This window comes from Geotrypetes seraphini, chromosome 7 (genome assembly GCF_902459505.1).
Source record: "Geotrypetes seraphini chromosome 7, aGeoSer1.1, whole genome shotgun sequence".
NCBI classification, from domain to species: Eukaryota; Metazoa; Chordata; class Amphibia; order Gymnophiona; family Dermophiidae; genus Geotrypetes; species Geotrypetes seraphini.
The window spans coordinates 91,671,829-91,696,766 of NC_047090.1; the positions used below are offsets into that span (position 1 = coordinate 91,671,829).

The following is a 24,938-nucleotide window of genomic DNA, read 5'->3' on the forward strand; positions in this document are numbered from 1 at the left end:
GGCAGAACAATTGAATATAAACACACACACATGGTTTATATTCGAGTGAATCTTTTTCCCCCTTTTGGCGGGAAAAGGTTACCTCAGTTTATAATCTGATTAGATTATATTTGAGTATATACACTATATCAAAATGTTTTGTTTTTTTAATTTCATATACAAATTTGTGTGTTGCAGTATATGTTTAAATATAAAAAACATAAAAGTCATAAAAAATTCAAGTAGTTAAGTGGTTACAAACAAGAAGCACAGCTCACAAGACTATAATGTAGGTTGGTGTCAATGTCTTGCATACCGCATCATCTGTACATCATACTGGTAATCTCCAAGGTGCCTGGAACCAGACTGGAATAGCCCCTGAGATAGCAGGCTATAGCACCAAAGGGCATGCATGGGCATTATTTGTCAAATGAGATCATCTGTTCAAATGACTTGACAATCTATCACCTAGCATCTCTAGCAAGACAGTGGGGGATCACAAACTCTGACCAGAGGAGAAGCACATAGTTAATTGTATATCATGGCAGCACATCCCTGCAGCATCAATGTCTCAATCCAGGTCTGGAGATGTGAAAGAGACAACGCACGTGAGAGTCAACTGACAGCTGGACACAGTAGCACAGCAAGATTAGGAAGATGGATACAGGACTAGAGAGTTGCGCGGGGACAGAAATCCCGCCCGTCCCCACCCATCCCCACCAGTATCCCACCAGTCCCCACCAGAATCCCCTCCGTCCCCACCCATCCCCATGAGGAATCCCCTCCGTCCCTGCCCGACCTGTGAGGAATCTCCTCTACCCTGCCCCTCCCCTCATAAAAGTTACCTGTCCCCATAAAAAGCAGCAATTACTTCTGACAGTTTGGTTTTTTTTTTTATTTTATGTCTTGGTTTATTTAAACCAACGATAAAATACAACATAAACAAATAACAGTGAAGAGAAATAAGAGATGCATACATAACATGACTTTATTTTTTCTTCACAACGGGACATCTACTAATTTTCAGTCCTGCCCCCATTCCCACCCTAGCCCCGCCCCAATCCCACTCAAACTACGCCCCTGACCTGCCCAAACTCTGCCTCTGACTCCACCCCCATAATAATAATACTAATTGTAATGCAATCTCTTCCATCCTTTTTTCATATACACACAATATAATCTTATTAATACATAATGGTAACCACAAAATAAAAAAAAACACAAAGCACACTGTACACAGAGGAAATGTTAATTATCATTTATATTTGGGGGGTGTTTCAAAGATGTCAAGGCAGATGACTTTAAAATATGCAATGTACCTCACTAACAACTATAGAAAAACAGAAAAAAATAATGCAAAATATAGACAGCAGATATAAATTCTCAAAACTGACACATTTTGATCACTAAATTGAAAATAAAATCATTTTTTCTACCTTTGTTGTCTGGTGATTTCATGAGTCTCTGGTTGCATTTCCTTCTGACTGTGCATCCTTTCTTTCTTTCTTTCTTTCTCTCCCCCTCCCCAAGCATAACACATAACATGCCAGCTGCCGCACAGGAATGCCTGCTTTGCTCTTTGCCCTTTTTCTCTGGCTCTCCTGGTTGTGTGACATCACCAAAGCATCACAGAGAATTTCCATCCAGATGGACAGAGAAAGGGGTGGAGCCATCAAGCTGCGGAGGGAAAGAGTGGCTTAAAGATCTGCAATGGAGAGGGACTGGCCCTGGCCCTCTTTGGCACTGGCAGTACAAATGCTCAGAAGCACTCCAGGAACCGGCATTGTGGACCTAGACAATTGCAGCTAGCAGAGGAAAGAAGTGCAAAAAGAGCTTGCATGCTGTTTACTTCCCAAGACGATGCCAATGCCGCAGCAACGTGTCGGGTGCGTGCAATGACTGCACAAGCCTTCATCCCTGACATCAATTCTAATGTCAGAGAGGAAGTTCTGGGTCAGGCAGGCAGCGATTAGGAAAAGCTTTGGGGAGGGAGAGGGGCAGAAATCTGCAAAATGGTTACTACCATCTTACATAACAACAGAGGTACTGAAGACCTGAAGAAGAAATCGGGAAGGCTGAGGTAAAAAAAGTAAGGCCAAAGTTGCAAGTAGATCCCAACCAGCCCAAATGGAAGTACTGACAGAAGCTGAACATATGGTCTTGGACACATCTTGTCAGAGGTGAGCAATCTGGACACATCAAGCCCTACCAAGACATCCAGTGACTACACATCTCTGCTGTAATGCCCTTTCGTTCTCACTCCTCTATGTCTATCCTGTATAGAGGTCTGCACGGGAACAGATATTACGGGAATCCAATGGGTCCTGTGGGACTCCCGCGGGAACTCCCCCAGGTCCATGGAACTCCCGCAGGGATCCCCCCAGGTCTATGGGACTCCTGAGGGGATCAACCCCCAGGCTCAAAGGACTCCTACGAGGATAGAACCGTGGTTCCCGAGGCCTGGAAAGAGAATTAGTAGAAGATAGACAAAAGCAGAAAGTGGGACCAAGATGATGGAAAAACAAAATGTCCCACCAGCTACAGCAAGGGAGATGTTCATTTTGAGGGGGGCTAAGCTCTAAGTGGAAGGCCCTGCCCCCTCTCATGGTTATGCCACCAATTGTGTTTAGTACAAAATGAAATACTTGCTGAATTTCTTTTGGGGTTTCCAGTTCAGTTTTGGCACATTTTTCTTATGCAACCATTATCCTGAAAAGTGCCTCTCTCAATTCTGCTTTAAATGATTTTGATGTTGTCTGCTTTTCAGAGGACTGTCCAGACTCCCAGACAGACTTTCCAAAACCCAGTGTTTGTCCGCATTTTGGAAAGCCCTGACGAGCTCTGGTCGCATCTGGAGGGCTTCTGAGCATGCGCGGATGATGTCACACACATCCGCACATGCTCCGGGCACTCCAGACGCAGCTGGAGCTCATCTGGAAGAAAAGTAGAGGCTTTGTGGGGGCAGGGCTTGAGGTGGAACAGGGGGGGGGCTGGGGCGAAACTTGATGGGTCTAGAGGTGGAACGGGGTGGGGTCATGTATTAATAATAATAATAATCATTTTATTCTTGTATACCACCATACCCAGGGAGTTCTAAACTAAGCCTTAGGTTTATATACCGCATCTTCTCCACTGAAGTGGAGCTCGACACGGTTTACAGAGTTTAAAAAATATGGGAAGAGAGAAGAGAAAGAGTTTACAAAGCATAAAAAGAGGGGATGTAATCAGGAGAAGAGATTATTATATGCTAGAGAAAAGCCAGGTTTTCAGTTGTTTTCGGAATAGTTGAAGGGAGTCCAGGTTCCGCAGCGGGACAGTGAGGTCGTTCCAGAGGCTGGTGATTTTGGAGAGGAGGGATCTACCCAGTTTACCTGCGTGGAGGATGCCGTGTAGAGAGGGGAAGGATAGTTTATGTTTGTGGGCAGATCTGGTGGTAGTTGGTGTCGGGGCGAGGAAGGATAGAGGGATTAGGGGCGGAAGGATGCCGTGAATGATCTTGAAAGCCAGGCAGGAGCATTTGAAATGAATTCTGGAAAGTACTGGGAGATTGGTAAGTAGAGGGGAGACGTGGTCATATTTGCGTTTAGCAAAAATCAGCTTAGCCGCAGTGTTCTGGATAAGCTGGAGTCTGCGAAGACTTTTTTTCGTTAGGCCTAAGTAGATGGCGTTACAATAATCGAGTTTGGATAGGATGATGGATTGTACAAGGACGGTGAAATGCTTTTGGTGAAAATAGGATCTAGCTTTCCTCAGCATGTAGAGGCTGAAAAAACAAGATTTTGCCAGGGAATTCAGGTGATCGTTGAGGGAAAGGGAGGAGTCGATAGTGATGCCAAAGACCTTGCTTGAGAACTCAAGGTGTAGAGCAGGGCCTGTGGGTAGGGTGAAGAGGGTGGGCAGGTGAGCTAATTTTGGGCCGAGCCAGAGTAATTTTGTTTTTGATTCATTTAATTTCATCTGTACTGAGAGGGACCAGGCGTGAAGTCTCATTATGCATGATGTGATGTTCTCTTGGAGGTTTGTAAGGTTTGGATCTGTTTCGAGGAGGATGAGGATATCGTCTGCATATGTGTAAATTGTTTCAAGGGGGGATAGTTTAAGGAGCTTCAGGGAGGTCATATATATGTTGAAGAGAATAGGGGATAGGGAAGAGCCCTGTGGAACACCACAGGATGGTGTCCATGAAGCGGATTTGGAGCCGTTTGTGTTGACAATGTAGGAACGATCGCGAAGAAAGTTTGAGAACCACTTTAGGACAGAAGAGTCTATCCCAATCTCAGAAAGTTGGTAGATTAGTATGTCGTGATGCACGACGTCGAAAGCCGCGGAGAGATCAAACTGTAGGAGAACAGCAAATTTGTTTCGGGCGTGTAGTTGTTGCACCTTTGAGATTAGGGAAACTAGGAGGGACTCGGTGCTGAAATTGCGCCTAAATCCGTATTGGTAGTGTTGGAGAATGGAGAATCTCTCTAGGTAAGAGGAGAGCTCAGTGGCGACTATGGTCTCTAGAAGTTTTGTTAAAAGAGGGATGTTTGCTATGGGGCGATAGTTCGATGGTGAGAAAGGGTCAAGATCAGGTTTTTTCAGAAGAGGGGATAAGGCAATGTGTCCCATTTCGGTGGAGAACAGGCCCGATAGTAAGACTTTGTTTATGAGGTTAGTAAGGGAAGAGATGGCCTGTGTAGAGATTTTTTCGTAAAGGTAGGATGGGAAGGGATCTAGGATGCACTTGCAGGATTTAAGTTTGAGGCAAAGTTTAGAGATCTGGGTCTCGGATACAAGTTCGAATGTAGTCCATGATCTGTCGGCAGGGATAGCGTCGGAGTCTTTCGGGGGGAGAGATTTGTAGGAGATAGCTGAGGGAAACGAGCTCTTTATGGTAGTGATCTTCTCGTTGAAAAATTTGGCTAGGTCATTTGGAGATGGGAGGGGGGGAGGGGCGGAGTCATTTTTAGAAGTTAGGTTCCGCCAGATGTGGAACAGTGTACTGTTTTGGTTTTTTGACCTGGAGATTTTGTCTCCATAGTAATTCTTCCTAGCTTTTTTTAGTATGGAGTTGTAGGATTTGATGTTTTCTCTCCAGGATTGCTTATCTAGGGGGGATTTTGATTTTTTCCATCTCCGTTCCAGGGCCCGACATTTCTGTTTTAATTCTCTGTGGTAAGGGAGGTACCAGGGAGCCTTGTGAGAATAGGAGATGGGTTTAGTGGTTAGAGGGGCATGGGCACGGTACGTGGATTTGGAAAGAGTCACCCAGTTGTGCCAGATTGAGTCAGGGTTCGTGTGAGTGGGAAGGGGAAGGGGAGGGAGTTTGTTGAGAAACTGGGACCAGAATAGTTCATTTGAGATCTTTTTGCGGTAGGTGATGGAGTTTGTGGCACGGGTTGGGGTATCAAGGGCTGACATGAAGACAGGGAGGCAGAAAGAGCCTAGGAGGTGATCCGACCAGGGGACATGTTCCCAACGGGTCGTATCTGTGGAAGTTTTATGCTCAGTCAGGTCAAGAAAGCTAATGATGTCAATGGAGTGCCCCTTTTCATGGGTAGAAGTGGGCGGGGAAGCAGTGAAGCCTAAGGAGGTGAGGAAGTCTTTGAACTCAGTTGAGTCATTGTTGGTGTTGTTGTCTAGGTGAAGGTTTATGTCACCTATGATCAGTAGTCTTTGGAATTTTAGATAGGCCTTTGTTATGGTCTCAAGAACAAAGTCAGAGGATTTATTCCAGGGGTTGGGTGGGCGGTAAAGTAGCAGGATGCCTAATGGGTGGGGGCGAAGTTCGTTGTTTATTGAGGCTAGCATGAATTCCAGGGAGGGGTGACTACCCTTTTCTAAGAGCTCAACATTAAAGAATGATTTGTAGAAAAGGGCTAGACCTCCTCCTTTTCGATTTAATCTAGGAGAGAAAAGCGTGGTAGCCTGGGGGACAGAGTTCATTTTGTTCAGAGTTCTAGGCGGTTCACATCAATTAATTAAGATCTGCGATGACACGCAGATTTACAACATTTTATCAGAGTTTCAATCAGCAAAGAGGGAGAGGTTAGAAGGGAAGGGAGAGAGAGAGAGAGAGATCAAATAGGAAGGCGAAGAGCAGAAGGAGGGGGGGAGTTGTTTTATTGCGGGAGGAGGTGGGTTTAAGGGTCCTGTTCGCGGAATAGGTGAGTTTTGAGTGTTCAGGGTTTCCGGAGAAAAATATGGTAACCCTATACTGCAGACCTCTGTATAATGTGGGATCAGAATCAAATCATTGTGTCACCACAGAGCTAGCCGTGCTGTGTGCCAGGACATCATGGGTAAATTGTGGGCACAGCACTAAGTACACATGTATTCAAAGTGGTGGCACTTTCAGGTAGATATTGCCATAGGCTTGGGACTCTTTTCCATGTATCAACAGCCACTGATTCTCCACTGACTTGTATGTGTCGGTATGTTTGTTGCCCATGGCTGCTCTGCACATGTACCTATCAGCTATTTTGGGACAGTTCCATGTGGCTGCTGCCGCCCTGCATCTTTTCCACTTCACTAGGGGATGGTGCTATACACCTAAGCACAGTTATCTCTGTCCTCACATATTACATTCTTTCTTAAATGGGGTTCAAAATTCTTTAGAAAATGATCCCATTCCATGGTCATTAATTAACAGTGTGTGCCAATGGTGTTAGTGTGCAGTACCTACCACAGGGTCCATATGAATAAAATGGATCCTGAAACGGACAGCATGCACTTGCAGTGTGGGTATACAATAACTGTGAGCACAATATCCCCTATGTGTGCATTAAAACAAAGTATAGTACAGTGTTCCACAGGTCGTTTGCGGTCGGCGGTTCGCGGTCCCGGTCATTCGCGGTATTTTCCGACCCCAAACCACCGACAAGGAGAGGGCAACGGGAGAGGCAGGAAAAAGCAGCCAGAGCACCATGAGTGCAGGAAATCACTCGCGGTATGCTCCGACTGCCTCGTCCTGCACTGTCGGGCCTTATCCAATCAGGAGCTGCTTTGACACGCTGCTTTGACATGCTGATTGGATAAGGCCCAACTTGGTGCAGGAAGAGGCGGTCAGAGCATACCGCGAGTGATTTCCTGCACTCGCGGCACTCCGGCTGCTCTCCTGCCGCCCTCTCCCGCTGCCCTCTTCAGGCTCCCCCATGAAAAACCGTATTTGCGGTTTTTCGAGATTCGTGGGGGTTCCTGAAACGGAACCCACGCAAATATCGGGGGAGTACTGTATTTCAAGTCAATATGTATCCATAGAAGGTGAGGATAACTCACTACTATTACTATTACTACTACTACTAATAATAATAATTTATATGGTGCTATTAGACACACACAGCGCTGTACATCAAAACATAGAAGAGACAGACACTGCTCAAGATAGACGGGGCAAGAAGGTGCATCACTAGAGTGCTCAGGTAGGAGAATTATAGAAGGAATTCACAGAGTAATTTGGTATAATGAAAACAAAGTCACTAAGGGCCTGATTCTGAAAATGGCACCTACTGCCTGTCAATCACTGGTAAGCGCCATTTCCAGAATCATGTTTATTTTCTTCCACAGATGCCTTAAACGTAGGCCAGCATTTTACAGGCCTACATTTAAAGCATCTGGCTCGGGCCTAGAGAAGTGCGTAGGCACGCCTATGGATGCCTAAGGCCACTTCTGACATTAACCATGGGCCTTAAGCATCCGTAGGTGTGTTTAAATATCTCTATATGCATGTGAATAATGCCCAATCAATTATTTTTTTTTTTTTTTATGTGCACCCCGATTAGTCTGTTAGACAACGCCTATAGTCGGGAAGCCGTTTTTAAGAATCAGGCCCACAGTGCATATTGTTCTCCTTTACTGGAGGTGAGTTGGTAAGATGATTTTTCTCTTTCTGCCAGTAGATGGCAGGGCTATGCACAAAAAGGGAAATGTGATGTTTGGAGAGAACTATTATCTCTAGGAGAAAAAGAAGGGAGATGTCCTGAATTATTTCAATTTGTAAAGCAGAGGCCTAGGAAAGGGAAAGTCTGTTATGATGTCTCCTACGGTAAAAGGGAAAAGATAGGAAGATCTCTCCTGTAATGGGATGTATAGAATATTAATCAATTTGGGCAATTGGACAAGAGGAGCAGCTGCCTTCAGATGGGACTTTCGACGTTATGAATAATACCTTGAGGGCAGCCTTAGACCAGGAGGTTTGTTTGTTCATTTATATCCCACCCTTAAGAAATGCCGCTGCTGGGTCAGACCAGTGGTCCAAGAGAAAGCAAGAAATGCAAACAATAAAATACATAGGTGGCCAGCACCTTATTATCATCTTCTCCTTTTCATTAATAACAGGGCCTCTTCTATTAAACTGTGCTAGCAGTTTCTAGCACAGGGAGCTGCGCTGAATGGCCCGCGCAGCTCCCGACGCTCATAGAGTTCCTATGAGCGTCGTGAGCAATGCTGGCCATTCAGCGTGGCTCTCTGCACTAAAAGCTGCTAGCGCAGTTTAATAGAAGAGGGGGGATAGTCTCATACCCTATATTTCATCTGGCAAAATACCAGTAGGAGGTACCAATAGGAGTTAAAAACACTTTTCTAACACTCATCCTTACTGAGTCTGGGCAAATCATGTAACTCTTCATTGCCCCAGGTACAAAATACAGTATGTACCTGTATATAATATGTAAACTGCTTTGATTGTAACCACGGAAAGGGGATGGGGCTTGGCCGCCTTTCTGTGGTTACAATCAGAATGATCCCACTCTCAGTAATATAATGGCTTCCAATCTAATACCTCTGAAACCAGACTACAGATCTAGATTGGTACCATAAAAAAGATAAGTGCTTTATCTAAAAATTACTGTTCAATATTTAGCACTTGTTTCCAACAATAATATTACGTTAAGGTGGAGCTCAATGATTGATACCCTTGCCTACAAAAACCGTTTGAATAATCTTTAATGATCAACGGAGTAGGTATCTGAGAGCTCCACAAAATAAAGCTATACATTTTGAAGTACCAATCTAGATCTGTAGTCTACAATCAGAATGAAACATCCAGTATTATGCAAGACTGTATGGTCAAAGGGTTAGATACAAAACAGAGTTTACTATTTAAAAGTCTGATGTCTGTTTTATGCATTTTCTCAGAATCATTCTGGGAGAAGTAGTATTGGATTCTTCGTGACTGTTGAGCTTAGCCAATTCTTGGTGGAGGGAAGAGAGGCTGAATTTTCACCCAGGGCAGTGCTTTTCAATCTGCTATTTGAGGCACACCTAGCACCTAGTTTTCAGGAAGGACTGAAGGACCAGTTCCGGATGCTAGGAGGGAAGCTGAAGACCAGAACGAGGGTAGCGTTCTCGGAGATCCTGCCGGTACCCAAGGCTGACGAGAAGAGGCAGACAGAGCTGCAAGCAGTCAACGTGTGGATGAGGCACTGGTGTGAGGAAGAAGGATTCCACTTCGTGCGCAACTGGACGACATTCTGGGGAAAGAGCAAGCTATTCAGGAAGGATGGACTCAGCAGCGATGTAATGAGGCTGCTTGCAAGCAACATCAAGAGAAAATTGAGAAGTTTTTAAACTAGGAAGAAGGGGAAAGCCGACAGTCGACCAAGAGTCTGGTCTTGGCCCAGAGGATACCATGCAGGAAGATAACGGGGAAGACTCACCGAATCATAGGCAAAACAGAAATCCAGACAGATCGAAAGGGACATAAGGGGAAGGAAATGCAAGAAAGTAACAGGCCGCAAACTCAAGTGTATGTACACGAACGCAAGGAGCCTAAGGAATAAGATGGGGGAATTGGAAGCTATGGTACAAAAAGATAACCTCGACATCATCGGCATCATGGACAAATGGTGGAACGAGGAAAACATCTGGGACACTGTGCTACCGGAATACAAGCTATACCGCAGAGACATAGTGGGTCAAAAAGGTGGGAGTATTGCCCTATACGTTAAAGAGGGCATTGAATCTACCAGAGAGAACATGCCAGAAACGAAAAATAAGGTAGAGTCTCTATGGGTCAAAATTCCAGGAACAAATAGAATGGAAGCAAAGATCGGCATCTACTACCAACCCCCAGTGCAGGCTGAAGAAATTGATGGAGAAATGACGGACGAGATTAAACGCGACTGCAAGGGAAGCAATGCAGTTATCATGGGTGACTTCAATTATCCAGGGATAGACTGGAACATAGGCACATCCGGCTGCGGTACGGAGACCAAGTTCCTGGATGCTGTAGGCAATTGCTTCCTGGAACAATTTGTCAAGGAAAATACAAGAGGAATTGCAATTCTGGACTTAATTCTAAATGGACTACGAGGACCGACGCAAGATGTAGAAGGGACATTGGGAAGCAGTGATCACAATATGATCTGCTTCAACCTGGACACAGAGGCAAAACATCGATCCAGAACAACGGCCACAGCACTGAACTTCCAAAAAGGGAATTACAAAGGGATGAGACTCATGGTGGGGACGAAGATTAAGAAGAGGATAAGCACTGTACAAACGCTAGAGCAAGCATGGCCCCTTTTTAAGGACATAATCACCGAGGCACAAAATCTATATATACCGTGTATCAACAAGGGATCCAAGAGGAAAAAGAACAAGGAACCGGCGTGGCTCACTGTAGTGGTGAAGGAAGCGATCAGAGACAAGAAAACTTCGTTTAAGGAATGGAAAAGGTAAAAAACGGATGAAAACTGGAAAAAGCACAAACAAATCAAAGCAGGTGCCTTAAGGCGGTAAAAGGGGCCAAAAGAGACTACAAGTTAAAAATAGCCAAGGAGGTAAAAAACTTCAATCCGTTCTTTCGATATATTAAGGGGAAACGACCCACGAAGGAAGCAGTGGGGCCGTTGGATGACCATGGAATAAAGGGAGTGCTAAAGGAGGACAAAGCATCGCCAACATACTGAACACATTTTTTGTGTCTGTATTTACTGAAGAGAACATACACAACATACTGGAAGCCGATAGGCTATACACAGGAAATGAAGACAGTAAACTGACAGAGTTGACGGTCAATCTAGAAGAGGTATGCAGGTAGATTGATAGGCTTAAAAATGATAAATCCCCAGGACTGGATGGCATCCATCCGAGGATAATCAAGGAACTGAAAGGGGTTATAGCTGAACTGCTTCAACTAATAGCCAATCTGTCGATCAAATAGGGAAGAATTCCGGAAGACTGGAAAGTGGCAAATATTACGCCGATCTTCAAGAAAGGTTCAAGGAGAGATCTGGGAAACTACAGAATGGTGAGTCTGACCTCAGTACCGGGAAAGATGGTACAGGCGCTGATAAAGGACCGCATCATTGATCACCTTGATGGACACGATCTGATGAGGACCAGTCAGCACGGCTTCAGCAAAGGATGATCTTGCTTGATGAACTTGCTGCACTTCTTCAAGGGAGTAAACAGGCAGATAGACAAGGGTGACCTAGTCGACATTATATATCTGGATTTTCAGAAGGCATTCGACAAGGTTCCGCATGAACAACTACTTTGAAAAATTGCGAGCCATGGAATTAAGGGTGAAATTCTCACGTGAATTAAAAACTGGCTGGTTGATAGGAAACAGAGAGTGGGGGTAAAGGGACAATACTTGGACTGGAAAAGCGTCATGAGTGGAGTGCCACAGGGTTAGGTGCTTGGACCCGTGCTCTTCAACATATTTATAAACGACCTGGAAATTGGTACGATGAGTGGGGTGATTAAATTTGCAAACGATACGAAATTATTCAGAGTAGTGAAGACACAGGAGGATTGCGAAAACCTGCAACGTGACATAAACACGCTCGAGAAATGGGCTGCGACATGGCAAATGAGGTTTAACGTGGATAATTGTAAGGTGATACATGTCGGTAACAAAAATCTTATACAGGAATACAGGATGTCCAGTGCAGTACTTGGAGAGACCCCCCAGGAAAGAGACTAGGGAGTACTGGTTGACAAGTCAATGAAGCTATCCGCGCATTGTGCGGCGACGGCGAAAAGAGCGAACAGAATGTTGGGAATGATTAAGAAGGAGATCACGAATAGATTGGAGAAAGTTATCATGCCGGTGTACCAGACCATGGTACTCCCTCACCTGGAATACTGTGTCCAGCACTGGTCGCTGTACATGAAGAAGGACACAGTACTTCTCGAAATGGTCCAGATAAGAGCAACTAAAATGGTTAAGGGGCTGGAGGTGTTGCCGTACAGTGAGAGATTAGAGAAACTGGGCCTCTTCTCCCTTGAAAAGAGGAGACTGAGAGGGAACATGATCGATACATTCAAGATAATGAAGGGAATAAGCTTAGTAGATAAAGACAGGTTGTTCACCCTCTCCAAGGTAGAGAGAACGAGAGGGCACTCTCTAAAGTTAAAAGGGGATAGATTCCGTACAAACGTAAGGAAGTTCTTCTTCACCCAGAGAGTGGTAAAAAACTGGAACGCTCTTCCAGAAATTGTTATAGTCAGACAAGTTCCTGCTGAACCAGAACGTACGCAGTTAAGGCTAATCTCAGTTAGGGCAATGGTCTTTGACCTAAGGGCTGCCGCGTGAGTGGACTGCTGGACACGATGGACCACTGGTGTGACCCAGCAGTGGCAATTCTTATGTTATTATGTTCTTATATCCACTATGAAATTGCATGAAGTAGAGTTGCATATCAAGGAGGCAGTACTTGTAGGGTTACCAGATGTCCAGGAAAACCCAGACGTCCTCTTTTTAGAGGACTGTCAGGGTGCCTGAATGAAATTTCCAAAACCCAGCAGTTTTGGAAAGTTCCAAGCTCCAGCCACGTCTACAAGGCCTCTGAGCATGCGCGGATGACATCACATGCATCTGCATATGCCCAGAGGCCCTCCTGATGCGGTGCAGAGGTTGGGAAAGAAGAGACGAGGTTTTGTGGAGTAAGGGCTGGGGGCTTGTGGCATATCAAGCCGCGGTTGGAGGTAGAACAAGGCAGGGCCAAGGGCAGAACGGGACAGGGCAGGGCCATGCATCTGGGATTTTACAGCTCTAAATATGGTAACCCTGTGTATGCATATCTTATCTCATGCACTTTAATCATAGAGTGGAGGAGTGGCCTAGTGGTTAGGGTTGCAACTTCAGCACTCTGAGGTTGCAGGTTTAAGCCCAGCTCTGCTCATTGTGACCCTGGGCAAGTCACTTAATATTCCATTGCCCCAAGTACATTAATAAGATTGTGTGCCCACCAGGACAGATAGGGTGAAATATTTAAGTATCTGAATGCAAACTACTTAGGTTATAAGCAGTGTATAAATACTAAAATAAAATGTATTGTTTCAAGTTTATTACAAATTTTGATAGTCACTTATCAGAGCTACTAAGCGAGGTGCAATATTAAAAATGGGGATAATAGAATTAAAACAAACATTACAATACAAACAAAATAACAATAAAAAAAAAAATCACCAGACTAACAGTGCCAAAAGGGAGGTGGGGGGAGAAATACAATCGTTATAAAAAGGAAAACCTGATGGGACTAGGTGTGCTACGGCATCTAATACCTTTGCACCTGTTTTTAGTTTTGCATAAATAGCAGTGACATCCGGTTGCAGCAGCTCACCAGATGGTATTCTGTTCTCCATCCTGTCCATCACTTTGTGTCAAGAGATGCTTGAACTTTGGGACTGAAGTCAAGTCAAATGCTCCTGGAAGACCATTTTCCGTTGCTTCTTTGGTGAGGTATTTGTGCTTTAACAAACTTACCAATATGAACCCATAACATATGTTGCTGCATATTACAGCTGTTAGAGAATGAAATCCTCACAGCAAGATCTGAATTATACTGAAAATGTCAAATGATTGACTAGAGCAAATAGAAATCAACTCGGCATCTGGCTACCTTCTCATATAATGTTCTTTCTTTTAAAAATCCTGATCATAATCATTAGATCACAGCTCAAAAGCATAGTTGCAGTCAACCTTGACATCAGTTCAGAAGTGTCATATTGCGGGAATTCTAAACAACTGCTGAGAGTCATATAATCTTTCCAAAATCTAACCTGCAAATAGTTAAGTACATCAAAGTTAGTCAACTAAAATTTTTGACATAAAAGAATTAAGCCTGCAGACATGGGAGCGGGCTGCTGGGCTTGATGGACCATTGGTCTGATCCAGTAGGGCTATTCTTATGTTCTTATGACAGTACTATTGTTGAACTGAAATTCTGGTCAGTCTATTATGTCATAACGTTTATCTAATTACTTTGGCATGCCTTGCTTTTTGCTTGTCATATTAACTTCATGTTATTTATAACAGCTTCATATGAGATTTTTGGAATCTTACCTCGATTTTTTCCCAAATGGCTTCATAGTTCTCCTGCTGCTGAATATCTTGCATCAGTTGCTGAATTAAAGCAGATTTACTTATGCTGGATTTCTCACTCATCCCAGAATGCCGATCTTGCAAGGGTCTCGCCAGTTTCTCTGCTGGGTGTTTTCTAGTGGAAGACACTGGCACAAACAGGTCATCATCAGAAAGAATGTCACTTAGAGGGCCAGACTCAATACTGTCATCTAATGATGGTGCAATGTCGCTTGATGAACTTGGAGACACTCGACCCAAGCTTTTGTGCTTCTTGTTCATTGGAAAAATAGGGTACATTTCAGAGTCTGAATTCATTTCTGAAAGCTCCCAATCATCAATGTTCTGAATGGTCTCTCCTAAAGGGTTCTGAGGCACCATCTTTGCTAAGTTTTCTAACTTCTGTGCCAACACTTCTGTCTGTTTGAGATGAGATGGAAGCGCTAAATATTCATCTGAGCCATACCAGGCCCTGCTGTGTTTCTCATTAGAGCTCGCGTAACTTAAAGAAGAGGAGCCCTTTTTGTTTTTACTATCTGAAAATGCAAGAGTAGAGGCATTTATAGTTCCTGAGCCAGTAGAAGACCACTTCTTCAGGGCATATGGTGGCAAAGATGAATCTGTATTATTCTGAATCTGAGAACTTGGACTTGTCTGATTAAAACCCACAGAGGCAGAGTCCGTTTCCTCCATTGACTCGGAGGTACCTGAAGAGATTCCATTTTCCACAGCTGATGTCCATCGTTTGCCCTTCTGCTTTGGTGAAACTGTGTTAGGCTTACCTGAAGTCTGATCCAGATTCGCCTCAGGGGTGTCACGTGACTTTCTATGCCTTCGTTTTTCTTTTGGATTATGGCCATCAGATCTACTAGGATTTACTGTACTGTTATTATGAGAGTTTTTTGTGATACAGTCTAATCTTTTGTTTTCCAATTTAAATAAACAATCATTGGATTGGCTTACAACAGAAGGACTGCTACAATAAGAGGACTCTAAGGACAAACACAGTTTGGACCTGTCTGGGTGTTCCAACAGTGAAGGAGTGCTCCTGCTGAGTTCGTTCTTTGATATAAGGGAAGACAAGTGATTGGATGTTCCGTTGGTCAGCATATCATCAGGAAATACCTCTTTGCCCTCTTCTAGAAATAGGCCTCTTTTTGGTAGTGTAGGCTGTGTGGGTGAATCCTCGTTATAGTTAAAGCAGTCCCTGATTGGCCTTTTAGGAATTGAATTTTCGCAATGAGGATCTGGCTTACCTCTTGTATCACTGGGTTTCGATGTTGGATGGCAGTCATGATTCACTAACTCAGAGACAGGCTCACTGTCTTCCAATGTATCACCTTGGGCATGAACATTTGTACCACCAGAAAACATTCCAGGAGGAGATGAGCATGAAAGTCCTGTTGGAACTGGTGTGGTCGTACTGCCATGACTCTCACCTTTACTTTCTGTTGACGGCAGTGAATTGATTCCCCTACTTTCTGAGGCAGCAGGATCTGTGGTAACACTCAGCAATCCCACACTCCTGTCAAGCTCTGGGAAGTCTTTTTCCATAGCACTACAGCTCAAGGAGTCCAATGGTTTTGCATTTGTGCAACTGGAGGTCGTGCCACCCAAGCCACCCAGCAGATCCTCGCTGGGACTGTAGTCCGACAGTTCAAATGCAGTGATACCACAGTCCAATGACAGGTAATTCTGAGAGCATTTGATAGTCAACTGCCCCGAGTCATCCACTTCAGTCAAAGAGTCTAGCCGGTCCTAAAACAGGTTAAAAGAAATGACTTTGTAAATAAAGCATAATAATAATTGTGATTTCTTTTTAAGGCCTATGCTTTGGAGCTCTCTCCCACCTAAACTGCAGACCAAATCCTCACATGAAAAATTCAAAGCTGCCTTAAACACCCAACTTTGTGGAGGATGGGCCGGGGAGGGCTTCAATGGCTGGGAAGGTGTAGATGGGCTGGAGTAGGTTTCAATGGAGATTTCGGCATTAGGAACACAAGCACAGTATCGGGTAGAGCTTTGGATTCTTGTCCAGAAATAGCTAAGAAGAAAAAATTAAAAAATTTAAATTGAATCAGGTTGGGCGGACTGGATGGACCATTCGGGTCTTTATCTGCCGTCATCTACTATGTTACTATGTTACTTTACACCCAAGTGTATGGGGACACTAGCCCTGAGGGTTGTAGCAGCCCCTATGTCTCTTTTCTTACTGCACTGTGTGACTTATGGAGTTCTTTTCCCAATTTTATTGAAAATGTACACCACCTTGTTTTCTTTACAAGAAAGCGGTACATAAAATTTAATAAACAGAAGGCATTCGACAAAGTTCCGCATGAAAGACTTCTCAGGAAACTACAATGCCATGGAATAGAGGGAGATATACACAGGTGGATAGGCAAATGGCTGGAAAACAGGAAGCAGAGAGTGGGCATAAATGGGAAGTTCTCAGACTGGGAGAAAGTGACTAGTGGTGTGCCCCAGGGCTCGGTACTTGGGCCGATCCTATTTAACATTTATATCAATGACCTTGAAGACGGAATATCCAGTGAGATCATTAAGTTTGCAGACGACACAAAGCTATGCCGGACAATCAGAACGCAGAAAGATAGCGAAGAACTCCAGAGCGACTTGTATCAGTTAGAGAAATGGGCAGAGCAATGGCAGATGAAGTTCAACGTGGAGAAATGCAAAGTAATGCATTTAGGCAGTAAGAATAAGGAACACGAGTATAGAATGTCAGGAGCAACTCTTGGTAAGAGCGAACAAGAAAGGGACCTGGGTGTACTGATAGATAGGACCCTGAAGCCGTCGGCACAATGTGCGGCAGCGGCAAAGAAAGCGAACAGAATGTTAGGAATGATAAAGAAAGGAATCATGAGCAGATCGGAGAAAGTCATAATGCCGCTTTATAGAGCAATGGTCAGACCACACTTGGAATACTGTGTCCAACATTGGTCTCCCAAACTAAAGAGGGATATAAAACTGCTGGAGAGGGTGCAGAGACGAGCAACGAAGCTAATAAGAGGTATGGAGAACTTGGAATATGAGGAACGACTCAAGAAACTAGGACTGTTCTCCCTTGAGAAGAGGAGGCTGCGAGGGGACATGATAGAGACGTTCAAAATACTGAAAGACATCGATAAAATAGAGCAGAAAAACAAATTATTTACACTGTCCAACGTGACACGGACAAGAGGACATGGTTTAAAGCTAAGGGGGGACAAGTCCAGGACAAATGTCAGGAGGTTCTGCTTTACGCAGCGAGTGGTGAACGCCTGGAATGCTCTTCCACAGGAGGTTATTAAGGAATCCACTGTGCTAGGATTCAAAGGCAAATTAGATGCACATCTCCTTATGAGAGGCATAGAGGGATATGGGTGGTAAAACTACATCAGGTGTATACCTGACTGGGCCTCCGCGTGTGCGGATCGCCGGACTCGATGGACCATGGGTCTGATCCGGAGATGGCAGTTCTTATGTTCTTATGTTCTTATGTTAAACATTGCCAAGCAGAACCGACCATTACTAGCCTATTGCCTATTGCTGCTGGAAAGCAAAATTTTGCTTTAGGAGCCCAATTTTTGTCATAGACAACACTTCTAGGTTGGCAGAAAACCCAATGAATAGGCAAATAAATCAGCCAAATCCCCATTTGTACAGTTTATAAAATGTCACTGACTTGGGCTCCTTCCAGCGTTGCTACTGAAGCACTGCCAAAAATCTTCCCAGAAGCAAGTGCATAAAAGTTGGATCTGAGTTTATTCATGTGGCAGCAGAGGTTTGTGAAGAACTTGACATTTTCCATCCCCCACCCCTGATAATCCAGCTATCAGTGCAAACAATGCAGTTATTATAAGCATGTTATTTTATGGTGCTCATCTGATGAATCCACATTTTTTATTGAAGGTCATAAATGAAGACACATTATCAGTGTTTATTACTGTTTCTAACACACTACAGTGAATGTGCAAGAGCAGTGTATTACAGGATTGTGACATATTGCTATGGGGTAGAAAGCTATAGAATATGTAGTGATTGGAGCTGTTGCCTCAGCACCCTGAGGTTGCGGGTTCGATCTCAGTGTCGATCCTTGTGACTCTGGGCAAGTCACTTAACCCTCCTTTGCCCCAGGTACCATAGTGAGATTGTAAGCCCACCATGACAGATAGGGAAAATACTAGTACCTGATTTAAATTTGTTGTATACCGCCCTGGATGAATCACTTCATAAAGGTGGTTAATAAATCCCAATAAATAAATAATATAGCGATGCACGCAGAGGGGAGCTGAGGCCAGCGCAAGCGGTAGGTGGAAGGAGATGCTCGTGCTGGTGAACATTTCAAGAGGTGTGCGGGGGTGGGGGAGGTGTTAGGGAGCACTCAAGCATGAAGAGTTGAGGGGCGCTCAAATGGCGGTGAAGAGGAAGGGGGTGCATGGTGCAGCAATGCAGGGTGAAACTGCCCTGGGTGATAACCTCCCTTGCTACACCACTGTGGGGAACGTCCTTTTTGATGGATATAACTAATGAGCAGACTGGATGGACCGTTCAGGTCTTTAGCTACCATCATTTACTATATTACTAAGTTACTAACATAAAAAAGAGCAACTAATATTAATGCCAAAATCTAAACTTTTTTCCATCAGGGCAACTGTGATAAATGTCTATTTCTACACATGCCCCCGGATTCTATATAGCTCACCCAAAGTTGGGTGCCCAGGGCAAGTGTGTGTACAAATGAATTAGTTAATGAGGCATTAGCAATCAATAAATTGGAATTGGCAACAAATTCCATTTGTGCCGGCATTAGGGGGGCAAACAGAACCATACAGCTACAAGGGACCCCTGACTGCCTGGTGAGGTGAGCTTCCCTCCCTTCCCTGCCTGCCACTCATTTACTGCCCTCTTTCTCCTGCTGCCACCACAGCAGCATGCAAACAAATCTAACCCATGCCATGAGGCCCTAATGCTGTGTGTGCCAATGCCGCCTTCCTCTGTGAAATAGGAAGTTATATCATAAGAGGAGGAAGGAAGCCATCAGCAATACACTCAGCATTAGGGCCCTGCAGCACAGATTACTTTTGTTTGCATGTGGCAGTGGTGGGAGGAAGAGCGAGTGGCAGGCAGGGAAGAGTGGGAAACTAGCAGGGGCATGCATAGGGTTAGGGCCCTGCAGCATGGGTGACAGGCAGAGAAGAGAGCTTCTGATTCCTAAAAGCATTCCAGACAGAAGGGACCAGGAAGAGGCTTCCATGAGTGACCAGGAGGAAGAGAGGAAAGGAATGGGACAATAGTAGGGTGAGCAGAAAAGAGTTATTACCATGTGGCATGATGGAGGAAAGAATATAAGAGTGGGACAGGAGTACTGGGGGAGAGACAGATGATGCTGAATGGGGGGGAGGCGACGGATAGGGTAATGCTAAGGGATGAGAGACAAAAGGGCATGTTAGATGGGGAGCAAATACAGATGATGTTGGATTGTGAGGACGTAAGAGAGAGAAAGACGGAGGAGATACTGGATGACTGTAGTGGAGGAGGGGGGTGAAGAGAGAAGAGAATCTGGATGAAAAAGAGAAAAAGGGGTAACACTGAATGGAAGTGGAGAGAGAGGGAGAAACAGTTGATGGAAGGGGAGACACTGGTTGGAAGGAAAAGAGAAAGGGAGGAGACTGGATGGACTAGGAAGAGAGAGAGAAGATGGAAGGAGGATGCAGTTAATGGAAATATGAGAAATATGGGGAAGGGGAGGGCCAGGGTGAGGGTGAGAGAAAGAGAGGAAACCTTTAAGAAGATGTAGTAAAAAGAAGGAAACTGAAGACAAGGTTGTAATAATGCAATCTGGACAGAGAGGCAGAAAAATAAATGGAAGAAATTGAAAGGAAAAGATCAATGCTGGAGATGAATGTAATGGAGGAAATGAAGAAGACAGGAAACTCTGGCAAGACAGAGGAAGGCAGAAACCAGAGAATGGAATCAACATGATTAGAAAAATTAAATGACCAAACTACACAGGTAAAAAAAAATATATAATATATTTAATTTAGCATAAAATAGTGTCATAGCTTTATCATTCTGCTCTAAAGGTTTATAGATAAATATACAGCATACTACTACTACTTATCACTTATATAGTGTTGAAAGGCATAAGCAGCACTGTACATTTGACATTTATAGATGGTCCCTGCTCAGAAGAGCTTACAATCTAACTTGAACAAACAGACATGACATATAGGGATGGGGATGCAGAACCCAACATGAGAGGAGTTAGGAGAAAAAGCAGTCTCAAAGAGGTGGGCTTTTAACTGAGCCTTTAACACTGCCAGAGACTGAGCCCGCCGTAATTTATTTAGCTATCACATGATATTAAACAATGGCCGATGAGGAGGAGGCTGGCTATGGTCTAACTCCAGCTTTACATGAAATATGATGCTGGAGTGTAGCCGCTGAGGTCATAAAAATTGAAAGTATTTTGTACTTCAGATACTTATTTATTATGCTTTAAAAGCTTATTTATCAATGAACTATACAAAAAACTTCTTTGATAGTGTGAAAGAGTGCAGCATTGACTGATTGAATGACTGTAATTAATTAGCTTCACTCATAAAGATTTTTTCTCTATTTGTGAGGACCAATATAGACTGTGAACTCTCCAGCTCTGACATGTCCCCTCAAAAAAAAGAAAAAAAATTTAACACACTGTTGGTGCACACACATGGTAAAAACTAACGCAGAATGCTTTCACACATCCCACACATTAGGCCATTTTTGCTGTGATAGGCACATGTTATGCATAACATAGCTTAGTAAAAGGGCCCCTCGGAGTTAGTGGTATGTTTTCTAAAGTATGGTCACTGTGTTTGAAATAAAAAATTAATGCACAGTAAGCACAAGGCTGTGAGCTATTCTTCACCAAGCATTAGGTGTATTAGCTATTTGAAGAACTTCACATACCACTTCCTGTTGAGGGGACAGTAAGGGCCTGATTCTCCAAAGTGCGTCCCGATTTTAGGCAGCTGTAGGCGTCCTACAGCTGTCTAATCAGCCAATTGGGATGCACGTTTTTTTAAAAAAAATGCTCCCCAGGCAGGCCGCCTATATTGAAGGCGCCTCCGGGAGCCTAGGGAGACCCGCAAGATGCCTAAGCTCGCCTAAGGGCCTTAGGCGGGCCTTAGGCGAACCTAAGCGGCCCTATGCGTCTCCCTAGTAGAGGAAGAAACGCTTAAAATGTAGGCCAGCAAAATGCTGGTCTACATTGTAAGTAGACGCGGCCGCTATACTTATTGCGGCAAGGGATCTCTCTGCCGCTATAAGTATAGCGGGCCGCGGCCTGTCCGATCGCTGGCAGGAGGGTGCCCAAACCCTCCTGCCAGAAGATGCCCCCCCCCCGACACTACCGACCGCCTCCCCCGACACTACCAACTGCCCCCCCCTGACATTACCGATCTCCCTCCCACCCCGACACTACCGATCGCTGGCAGGAGGGTGCCCAATCCCTCCTGCTCGAAGACGCACCCTCCCCCACCCCGACAATATCGATTGCTGGCAGGAGGGTGCCCAATCCCTCCTGCCCGAAGACGCATCCTCCCCCCCCAATGCTAACAACCCCCAAACCTCCACCTCACCAAACTAACCTTTTCTTAAGGCCAGATGGGTATTTCCCGTCCAGCCGGCAGGCACGCCTTGTCGAAATGAGGCGGGCCTGCCCCTTCCCGGCTCATCCCGCAGAAGCCTAAGGCCTGATTGGCCCAGGCTCTAGAAGCCTGGACCAATCAGGCCTTAGGCATAGCGGGTCCGCCCATCCCCACTAAGTCTAAGGCCTTAGATTAAGTGGGGATGGGCGGACCCGCTATGTCTAAGGCCTGATTGGTCCAGGCTTCTACAGCCTGGGCCAATTAGGCCTTAGGCTTCGGCGGGATGGGCCTGGAAGGGGCGGGCCTGCCTCATTTCGACGAGGCGGGCCTGCCGGCTGGATGGGCAAGACCCATCTGGCCTTAAGAAAAGGTTAGTTTGGTGGGGTGGAGGTTTGGGGGTTGTTAGCGCCGGGGGGGTGCGTCTTCGGGCAGGAGGGATTGGGCACCCTCCTGCCAGCGATCGGTAGTGTCGGGGTGGGAGGGAGATCGGTAATGTCGGGGGGGGGGGGCGGTTAGTAGTGTCGGGGTGGGCGGTCAGTAGTGTTGGGGGGGCATCTTCTGGCAGGAGGGTTTGGGCACCCTCCTGCCAGCGATCGGACAGGGGGCCGTGGCTCGCTATACTTATAGCGGCAGAGAGATCCCTTGCCGCGATAAGTGTAGCAAGCCGTGTCTAATCTAACCTGATTCTCTAACCAGCGTCTGTAACATGGACGCCGGTTACAGAATCGGGGTTTAGTGTAGGCCGATTCTGAATAGGACACTTCTCCCGGGCGTCCTATACAGAATCAGGGCCTAGGTGTCTTGCGGGCCTCGCCTTCAATATAGGCGGCCTGCCTGGGGAGCATTTTTTTAAAAAAACGTGCATCCCGATTGGCTGATTAGACAGCTGTAGGATGCCTAAAATCGGGACGTACTTTGTAGAATCAGGGCCTAAATGCATCTGCACTCAGGTCCTGATTCTACCAATGACGCCCAAAGTTAGGCACCTAAATCGGTGCACCTAGCCAATCTAGGTGCCTAACTTAATTGTTTGAGTTTCAAGTTTATTTAAAATTTACCGCCTACTTGAGACTTCTAGGCGGTGCTCAAGGCCCCCACCTACCTCGATTTCCAAAAACTACTCAAAACTCATTTATTCCACGGTTACAATCCCTAATCCCCCCCCCCTCTTCCACTTCTTATCACCTGTCCCACAAACCACCCAAACTCTCCCGTTACCCCCTCTTTTATTCTCTCCCAACCCGCTAACTCCAATGACCTATACAACCCCCCCTCATGCTCACCTCAATTAACTTTGTTGCTTGTAAATCTGATTAATTGTAATTTCTTGTTAAATTCTGTTTAATTGATGTGAACCGCCTAGAACTCCCTGGGTATGGCGGTATACAAAAATAAAGTTGTTATTATTATTATTGTTATTATTACAAACATGTCATAATAATATACCAGTAAAAGTATAATTTAATCTAAAACAGACCAAGGGAAAAGAACAATTCAAGGACAAAGATGAACAGGAACAAGAGGAAAGAAGGGATAGGAACTCCGATTATTAGAGAGAAAAGAAAACACTTAAAGGTAAAAACATAAGGTTGGGGAAGTAATATTAAAGGATTTTTCTAAAAACTAAGTCGTCCTTAAAAGGACAGTTTAGGTTACAGAGGCATCGCGGAATAAGAATGTCTTTAGCATTTCCTTAAATTTGATCAGTGATGTATTATCCCGCAAGTAGTTAGGGATACCGAGAATTGGCAACTGACAACTTGCAACTGATGGTTAATTGCACTCAGTTGGATGGTAGGCACCTAGTTCAAGGCACCTACTCAAAAGTAGGAGTAGTTGTTAGGCGATGGATTGTGGGTGTGTTTTTCACGTAGGTACTTAACTTAGGTGCACTCAGGCAAGAAAACCCTGGCATAAATAGGGTGTTCCAAATGATAGGACACCTACTGACGCCTAAGCACACTTTAGGCACCACTAAGCATGATTCTATAAAGTGCTCTTAACTTTTATAGAATCACGCTTTGCGCTGCACGACTTAGTACCTAACCTTTAGGCACCATTTATAGAATTTCTCGGTTGAAGTACAAGGGACACTTAGGGCTCCTTTTACGAAGGTGCGTTAGGGCCTTAACGCGTGGAATAGTGCACGCTAGCCGCTACCGCCTCCTCGTGAGCAGGCGGTAGTTTTTTGGCTAGCGCGCACTAATCCGGTGCGTGTACTAAAAACGCTAGCGCACCTTCGTAAAAGGAGCCCTTAATGCACGGTAAAATATTATGCACTAGATGCAATGTATAGTCAACTCCCATTTTCTGACCATAACATATCCAATTGTTATCCCTTAACAAGGCATATGGTTTAGTTTTAGTGTATGAATTAGCAAGAACTGTCATGACAGTCCCTATTTACCACCTCATGCACTAACAACATGCTCTAATTTTTGAACTAAGGCCTTGATTCTATTAAATCTGCCTAAAGTTAGTCCCAAATATCAGCATATAATTTAATTGAGCAATAGGCTTAATCAGTGCTGATATTGGCATGTCATCTCACAATTGGCTTTAATTGGAATGATATATCGATAGATTTAAGAGCAAGTTAAAATGCTTTCTTTTTAAAGATGCTTTTGACTGCTAGACATCGCAAATTAGGACCGCACACATCAGTTTAGACCAGGGGTCTCAAAGTCCCTCCTTGAGGGCCACAGTCCAGTCGGGTTTTCAGGATTTCCCCAATGAATATGCATGAGATCTATGTGCATGCACTGCTTTCAATGCACATTCATTGGGGAAATCCTGAAAACCTGACTGGATTGTGGCCCTCAAGGAGGGACTTTGAGATCCCTGGTTTAGACCCCTGATCCCTTCAAACCTGCTGAAGACTTGATTTCTTAAAACCCTTCCTTTTGTAATTTCCCTTGATTGTCTCATTTGCTTTCAATTATTGGCCTCCTGACCTATCAACCCCTCCTCCCTCCCTCTGTGCCCCAAAGCAGTAGCAGTGGCAGCAGTCCTGACCCGCCAATCCTCTC

General features: G+C 44.8%; 1 protein-coding gene across 1 annotated transcript in view; it reads right to left on the bottom strand.

Moving 5' to 3' along the window:
• Positions 1 to 24,938, bottom strand: part of AKAP6 (A-kinase anchoring protein 6) — a 629,015-nt gene that overhangs the window by 602,084 nt on the left and 1,993 nt on the right. Inside the window, exon 3 of the mRNA XM_033953244.1 lies at positions 14,261 to 16,036. Within this exon, the coding sequence (XP_033809135.1) occupies positions 14,261 to 16,036 (1,776 nt within the window). The remainder of the gene's footprint in view (positions 1 to 14,260; positions 16,037 to 24,938) is intronic.